The following is an 8,876-nucleotide window of genomic DNA, read 5'->3' on the forward strand; positions in this document are numbered from 1 at the left end:
TACATACCAATGCCTTTCTTTGCTTTTCCTTCACACTATGGCCAGTTTATCTTCCTTATCAATAGAGCTGATGATCTGACTCCTCAGTTCAAAACCTTTTGGTGACTCCCTACTAATCCAAATTCCTTTGTTTGGAATTTAAGCCCATGGATAAAATCTGAGTCACCATAACCTTCTCTTACATCACTTGCCCTCTATATATTCCCACAAACTGGTCTTGTATTATAAACAACATATAGTTTTGTGTTTCTGTGATTCACTGCCTAGAATTTCCTATCCACCTATTAAAACTCTTACGTATTCCTTAAAGTGCAACTTAACTGCCGCCTCCACTAAACCTTCTATGAAAATACTTAAAAATTGATTTCTACTCTTTGACTTTATAGAGCCCCTTTTCCTGTTGTGAATTTGTATGTGCTGAATATAATTCTGCAGTGTAGTTATTGATGTCATATTCCCTTATTACATTATGAACTTCATAACAGGAGGGGTTGTATTTTGTATACACGTTCCACCCCCGGAGGCCCACAGTGCTATGCTCACAGTGGGTAACCCAACCAATAAATATTTACTGAATTGAACCCTATACCTCAAATTCCTCCTTTAAGTTATTAGGATTATCAATTTAGAATTAAAAGGGACATTAGTCACCATGTGGTTCAACCTCCTCATTTCTGAGTCATGGAAATTAAATGACTTAATAAGGTCACAAAGGGAGTAAAGTGGCAGAGCTGAGATTCAAACCAAGATCCTTGGATTTCTAATTCAGCATCTTTTCCACAGGATCATGCTTCATCTCCACTATACCTATTTCAAGGAGTGGTGTTTTCACCACAGCCGTGTTTGGTATACAGTCTTCGTGAGTTTCCATGGTTGAGAATATTTATCACCAAGTTGTCAATCTGCTGGTGATGAGTCCCTTCAATGGTTCTTTTTCAAGATACACATGGCCCCTTACTAACCCTATACGAAAATCCTTTGCAGCTCCAGTAAGGCTTGTCAAAAGTTGAGCTCTGCTAACAGCTTGGAGAACCAGGGTCACCTCACAGCACAATGAAGCACTGAAGCCGAACTTAAGGGGAAACATACTTACATATTTTTACCCACAAATATCCCACCATATTTTTAATAAGCCATTTCAAAGTATAAACCAAGATTGTCTCAGAAAACTCTAATAAGGTAAAAAGAAAAACTACTTTAAAAATAAGTTATCTATGAGGATGAAAGTTTAACATGATACAGCCCCCACTAAGTTTTACAAAAATAGTCAACAAAATAAAAAAATGGGGTCCAGTTATTACTACAATACGCATAATTTTTAAAAGTCAATATTGCTTATCCATCTTAAAATGTGATGAATTTAAGAACACTACTCATGCTGTGAAAGATGTCACAGGACAGAATTACGCTGAGAAATGGTTCAACTTTAAACTGTAAATTAAAATCCTACTACAACAAATTGGGTTATAGGAAGAAACCAATTAACCAAATCCATAAACTAACATTTCTTGGCTAAACACTGAAGAAATCACATCATAAAACTACACCATTTAAAAAAAAGACTTGCCATCAATTGGGGAATGGCTAAACAAGTTGTGGTATATGAATGTAATGGAATACTATTGTGCTATGAGAAAATGGGACAATACGGACTTCATAATAACCTGGAAAGACCCACATGATATAATGCTGAGTGAACGGAGCAGAACCAGGAAAACACTGTACACAACCACAGATACATTGACTCTTTGATGACTAACTTCTATAGACTTGGCTCTTCTCAGCAATACAAGGTTCAAAGACAGCTCCAAAGGACTGGAAAGAGCTATCTACACCCAGAGAAAGAGCTATGGAGTCTGAGTGCAGATTGATGCAAGCTATTTGCTCTGTCTCTTTCTTTTTTGGTCTTGTTTCTTCTTTCTCATGATTTATTCCACTGGTCATAATTCTTTACAACTTGACTATCTTGTAAATAAGTCTAATGAGAAGCTATACATATTAGATATATCAGATTCCATGCTGTCTTGGGGGGGAAAGGAGAAGGGAGGGAGGGGAAGAAAATCTGGAACTCAAAAACATGCAGAACTGAGTGTTGTAAACTAAAAATAAAAAATTTTTCTTAAAAACAATAAATTTTATTTAATATTTATATTATTATACTATTAATATTATGTATTGTAATAATAAATATTATTTGATAATAATAAATCTTAATAAAAACTTTTTAAAAGACCTTAACACCTAGCATAATACCAGCACATGGTAAGACTTTAATAAATGCTTGCTGAGAGTATTGATGCTTTTATTTACAGTGTTTAATAAAATGTTTGCCCACCCTGCCCTACCCCAATGGTACCACATAACAAACGTCTAGACCAATCATTTCACTGGTATAGGGAAATCTTAACGAGGAAACTCTAGCTACCAATGCAGATTTGCAACTATCCAGCAACTTATAGTCAAGAATTATTTGTCCACAGTGGCACAGCTGGTATAATCCAAGATGAAACTTGAACTCACATCATTATTGCTTGGATCCATAAAGTCACAGTACTCAATAAAAGTAAAACACTAATAAGAACTAGATATACATGGGGGGAGGGAGGTAATTTTCAGTAGTGACTATTATTCTGCTAGCATTATTAGAGGTGTCCCACACGGCAGGGGAAAAAAAAAGCCTGGTTTAGTAATTCAGGAAACTGTTCAGGCCTCATCATCACTTTGTTTTAAATAGTACATTTAAGAAGTACACAGGGTAACTGAAATGTGTTTAGGAAAGGGCAGTAAGGATGGACACAGTATTGGAAATCACGCTATATAGGACCTAGTCCTGTTTCCACTAACCAGCTGTGTCATTTGGACAAGTCATCTCCTGGTGTCTCAGTATCCTTTAAGGAGGGGTTAGGCTGAATTGTCTTAGGTTCTTTCTAGCTCTAGAATTCTATTATCTATGATATTTTCCTGTGTATAACTAAGTATGAAGCAATGTATCTTAAGGTGTTCTTCAATCAATTCGTATTCCACTGATTGCCATGACACAAACTTTTACAGAAAAATTCAAAGGCGACAGCACAAAGGAAAAAATAGTAGTTTCTAGTTCTATCTGTTTGATTCTGAGTTTCCTATCTGCATAATGAAGGCACAGATGGATCTCCACAGTCCCTCCAATTCCGAAATTCTAGAGACAGTGATTTAGCAAGATACTCCAAGATTTAGTTATGAGGGGTCTTACACTCAGGATTTCAGACTCAGAAACAAAACTAGCATACCTATAAAACCTGAAACCCCACCCACAAATCCCAAGTCTAATCCCTCAAACCTACAAATGTAAATCTATCAAGCTGATCTTCTTGGACCTATGATGACCCAGAAGTAACTTCAATAACACTGAGAAAACAGCTTTAGATTTTAAAAAGGAGATTAGGAAAATGACACGATTATTATCTTAATGAAATTGTGGATGTATTTTGGGTGGGTTTGGGGTTTTTTTTTTTTTAGTGATTATGTTAAAAATAAAACAAAGACCAAAGCCTTTAAGACTAAGAAAAGTATCAGCAGGTATAAAGTATGTCAGCAGTTTCCAATACTCCAGTAGTCTAGATTAACTTTAGAAAACACTAAATTGGGTAGAGATATTAAAGGACACTTAGTACAACCCCCTCAACTTACATACGAAAAAACTAAAGCCCAGAGAGATTAATGCCACTCATAAGAATATGACATCCAAAAGAGCTCAAGAGATTAGGCCCCAAATTTCTAAGGATCAGAAGCACCATATGGGCTACTGGGGGGAGGGGTTGAAAGGCACAGGAAGGCAGAAAGACCACAGGGAAGTTTTAAACAATCAGAGCTCTTTGAAGTTATAAAAGAAGCTAGGCATGATATCATACTACATAGTGATTAATTATCATACAAAATTTCCTACCCTAATGTACGTAAACCCTGACCTTTGGACTCACTTTTTATATTCTAATTCAAGGACTCTATATGGAGATCAATTTTGCTTAGGTACTTGAAGGGCTATACCTACACTTAAATTAGCATCACTCAACCACTTCCCCTGAATCACATACTTAAAAGATTTTAAGAGGTTTCATACAGCTCCCAAGTGTCAACCCTGAATCCTAAAATCACTTTCTGATGAAACAACGCTGACAATAAAGTGGAGTTTAATTTCCTATGAAGGTAAATTAGTTTGCTCAAAAGAAACCCCCTCTACTGGCTGTAGAGGGGTAATACTGAAGGTATTCCTGAAAGGGGGGGGGGGGGGCGGTGAGGGGAAAGTCAAACCAGCTATACTGGTTATAGGGGAAAATCACAGCTATTCATCTAAGACTAGAGCAAGGAGAAGACAAACATCTTTTAAAGAAGTCAACTAAGGTGCTGATTTACAAACGTTTGAAATAGTTTTTCTGGCACCTAAGCAGTGCAGACAACACATACTTAAATTTCACCTTACGTCTGTCCATAGCTTTTTAAACAAAAAATATGCTAGATTCCTGCTGTATCCTTTCCTCACTGCAAGTGACTACAATACATGGGGGTGGAAGTGTTCCCTCCTGAAAGATTCATTCTAGGCTGTATTCAAAATTGCTTGACTCCATTACTTGATCCTTCCATGATGGTGTGATTTTCTGGCCCCAAATAGTACAAAACATGCAACTTTACAATTCTATCACAAAAGACGCTGGGCCTCAATTTAGGAAATACTAACCCACAAGCATCTATTCTTTTCCTAAAAGAGGTGCTCTTATAACAGCATTAATTATGACATTAAAATACAATTACAACATTTCATAGATATAATTGTCAAGGTCCAGGACAACAAATAGGATTCCGGTAAAAAATATGGCTTTTTTTTTTAAGTAGTACCTCCTGGACTCAGAGATTTTCTCAATCAAGAAGAAATCCTTATATTTAAAAATTTTTGACCTCTACTAAAACAGAAAAGGATTAAAAGTTAAATTTCAGGAAAAGGGAGAAATGAAGGGAGGAAAAGAAAGAGAAAGACACACAAGGAAATCATCTCTTATTTGCTCAGAAGGCAATGAATACAGTTAAGTGCCTCAAAATGACCACTACTCTTGACAACTACTTTTGTAACAGCTCTTTGAACTATTAGGATGGCAGGATAGGCCAAGACTGGCCTGATTTTTGGAAGTGATGCTTGTGGTTCCTGAGAAGGGCAGGATGGGTCAATAAAGTAAACGGTTTGGCAGACGGAATTCGAAAGTTCACACAAATGGAGACTGGTAACAGCCATTTTTAATCTTGACAGATAAGAGTGCTGGGCTTGGAGTTCAAACTGAACTGAGATCCAATCCTGATGTGAGGACCAAGATAAAGTCACTTAACTTCTCTCCAAACCCCAGTTTTCCTCATCTGTAAAAAGGGAATAATACCAGCAGTATCTACTTCGTTAGGTGGTTGTGCTACTCACATGTAAAGCATTTTGCAAACTTTGGGGAAAAAAATGCCACAAGCATCAATTTCAAAAGCACTCCGTATGCATCAGCAGTTAGTATTATTTACAGACTGTAAATGAATTATTTTAGATCAACAAAATGACCTGTTTCAAGGAACAGAATACAAGCTTAGTTTTTTCTTTAAAAAAAAAAAAAAAGGAAAAGAAAAATACAGATCACCTATGAAACCTGTAGCTAAAGTAATACCAGACACGTATTTTTAAAAAACAAACCCTAAGCTACAGTATGCTGCTGTAAAAGTCCTACGTATGCTTAAATCTCTACAAATAAATTTTTTGTAAACCTCATAATTTTTTGTCCCAACTTTGACAGGTTTCCAAAGCAACACAATCCAAACTCAACTCCTATAACACCTTTACAATTTACACTTACCTGTGAAATACCACAACACAAATTCGTTTAAAAGAAATCCAAAAGTCTGTCCATAGCTTATGTAACTGGTAAAGTCTATGATCTAGCTCACCATCACCCAAAATATGAATATTGAAAATTCAATAAAATTCAGGAGCATTTAGCCATTTGCAACATTGATAGTTTTCAAAATCATCACCATTAAATGGTTAGAGTACTTCATGTTGACTCATTTGACATTTCTCCAGAACCAACACCTAGAAGATACACAGTACTACCATGTAAGAAGTTCCTAAGTACTTGGAAATTTAAGAGACAGTCCAATCTTCATTTAATATTAAATCATAGATTGCATGGTGAATAAACTATGAGCCGCCCTCCCCCCCAAAAATGGCCAGGCCAGTTATTAAGTTGCAACAAATGTCCAAGTGTCTGAAGACTGAAAAAAATTGGGCAAATTACTGAAATGCTAATTTGTAAAACAGCAAACACCAGCTATCCTGAGCAACATGAAGGGGTTTTAAGACAATGAAAACTTTTAATATTTTTGTTGTCAAAGAATTAGGATTTGCCTAAGTGTAAAAGCTACAGCTTGGTGAGAAAGAGCACACAAAGCAATTAAGTATAATTTAAAACATTAATACAAAGTGGTCCCTAAGCAAGGTCCCCTACCCTAAGTTATTTTGACACCTTATAAAAATCATGGAGAAAAAAAAAACTTTTTATACTAAAAGTATTAAAATTTCCCAGCTATCAAAAGGCTGCAATGCACTTTGGGTTCTTCAGAGACATATGGTGGGGTATAAATTTAATATATAGTTACAGATTTAGTAAAAAGTCACAAAAATGAATGCTCTATGCTAGGCCTTACTTAACATAAGGAGAAAGTATAGGATTTTTTCCTCCCCCAACTCCCTGGATCTCTCTTAACGCACACACAGCGTAGTTCCTAATTCTGCTTTCTCCCTATCCTAGCTATCGCATAGATGGTAGACACTGCTCCACCTGGCTGAAGACTACCTACTCAGCCCTGTCTCCGGTCCAGCCTCCCTCCTCTCCCGTCCACACCGCACAATCCCAAGTGCGGCCTCCTCCCTGGCCTTCTTAGCCATCTTTGCTGTCCCCATGCGTGCTACTGCCCCACCCTGGCTGCCCCGGCCAGGCCCCATGTGCCCGCTGTCACCACCCCACGTGGGGGAACCTCCAGAGCCCACCTCGCAGTCCCCAAGCCACACCGCCCGCCTCCCCCCCCCAACCCCGTCCTCCGGGAGGCGGGATTGCCCCACCCCCACTCCATGTGGGCTTCCCCCACCCCCCCGGGGTGGGCCATGCTCTTTCCCCAGCCCCGGCTCTCTCTCCTCCGGCGGGCTCTCCCCCCTTTTCTCTTCCCCTCTCCCCACCAGGCCTACCTTCCTGCCGGTCCCTTTAGCGGCTGGCCCCCCAGCCCCCAGGCCTCCTTTCTCCCCAGCGCCCTCCGCGGGGCCTAGGCCTCCCTCTCCCTTCCCACTTTGGGGGCTGCCCCGCCCTGCGCCCCAGTCCCGGGCCTTTTACCCTTGGGGCCGGCGGGGCCTCCTGCTCCGGTGCCGTCTCCCTGGGCGGCGGTGGCGCCGGTTGGGGGCGGCGGCGGTGGCGGCGGCTGCTGGACCGGGCCCCGCAGAAAGGACGGCACGAACTCAGCGGCGTGGACGTTGGGCACGAAGGGCTTGGCGTTGACGTTGAGCTGCCGGCTGAAGGCCGCGCTGAGGTTCTGGGCCTCGGCCGTGGCGGCGGCGCCGGCCAGGGGGGCGCCGCCGGGGCCCGGGGCTTCCATGTCCGCCTGGTCCCAGCAGTCGGGCGCCGAGTCGCTGCTGCTGCTGCCGCTGCTGCTCCCGCCGCCGCCGCTGCCCGGATCCATGGTCGGGGGGGCCGTGTGTGTGGAAAGGAGAGGGCGGGAAATGGGGGAGGGGGAGAAGGGACGGGGGGCGAGCGGGGCGCGGAGACTGGGGGAAGGGGGACGAGGGAAGAGGGAAGAGGGGGAGAGAGACACAAACCCCGGCGGCGCCGCTACAGCTTCGGACCCGACTCTACCCTGGCTGCGGCGGCAAAGGCGGCGGCGGCGGCTCAACCCCCCCCACCCCCCACCTCCTCGTGTGTGCGAGTGTGTGCAGATCTCCTCCCTCCCCCCCCCCCACCCCAACCCCAACCACCTCCGACTCCCTCGCCACCAACCCCACGCCCGGTGCGGATTGACCCCTCACTGCCACCCGTACCTTCACCCTGGTAGTTCGTAGCCGATTTCCTTATCCGTTCTGGTCTATAGAAAGCCGGAAGCCGAAGGACTACGAATCCCGGCAGATGTCGCGCGACCTTGATGCGGTTTTCCCGGGGTTTGACGGGAGTTGAAGTTCGCGGGGGGCTGTGGCCTAAGCCCGAGGGCAACCGGAAAGGACTCCCCCTCCCAGCATTCATCGGGAGGAGGGAGACGTCTGGTGGCTTGTCGCTGGTCCCACCTGTTAGCAGGAGAGGGGGAAGGGGAACGGGAAGGGGAAGGAAGAGGGGAGGGATGTGTGCTTCTGAGCCGGCTGCGTCCGCGACCTCTGGGGATGGCGACTCACTCGTGCTGGAGGACTTTTCCATTTGAAATGAGAGCATTCTTTTTGTTAATTAACAGGGTCCGTAGAAATTGTCCCCAGCAAAACTTAAAACCTTGTTGAGTCTTTTTAGTTTGTTTAAAAGATGCATTTGCCGCATGGGGTGCTGCATATCTTACTCTTTTAAACAAGTTTTCTGCGCTCTTTACAGAAGCCGTTCGAGACGCCATTGGCTGCCTCTGCTTTTGCCCTGGCCCCCTGCTGCCAGCCAACTTTCTGCCGCACACTTTGGAACCTTTCCCCGTGTCCGTGTTTGATAGAGGAGACAATAAAACCAGGAAGCTTCCCTGCCGCTCATAAAATAAACAGGGCCCAAATGCTTCCAGGATAGTGCTGATGGGGTGTCTGGACGCACTGACTCACTGTGTGTGTTGCTTTACAAATTACATAATCCCCGTGCCCTAGTTTT

The 8,876-nt window shown here is 42.7% G+C and overlaps 1 protein-coding gene across 2 annotated transcripts in view; it reads right to left on the bottom strand.

Annotated features, from left to right (window-relative positions):
* GSPT1 (G1 to S phase transition 1) overlaps positions 1-7,996 on the bottom strand; it is a 45,839-nt gene extending 37,843 nt beyond the window's left edge. The window contains exon 1 of one of the 2 annotated variants that reach the window (XM_036739381.1): positions 7,389-7,996. In XM_036739381.1, coding sequence (XP_036595276.1) covers positions 7,389-7,731 — 343 coding nt within the window. In that variant the 5' untranslated portion in view covers positions 7,732-7,996. The remainder of the gene's footprint in view (positions 1-7,388) is intronic. The other variant, XM_036739382.1, reaches the window with a different exon arrangement.
* Between the last annotated feature and the right edge of the window lie 880 nt (positions 7,997-8,876).

The sequence above is a fragment of the Trichosurus vulpecula genome, chromosome 9, assembly GCF_011100635.1.
Source record: "Trichosurus vulpecula isolate mTriVul1 chromosome 9, mTriVul1.pri, whole genome shotgun sequence".
NCBI classification, from domain to species: domain Eukaryota; kingdom Metazoa; phylum Chordata; class Mammalia; order Diprotodontia; family Phalangeridae; genus Trichosurus; species Trichosurus vulpecula.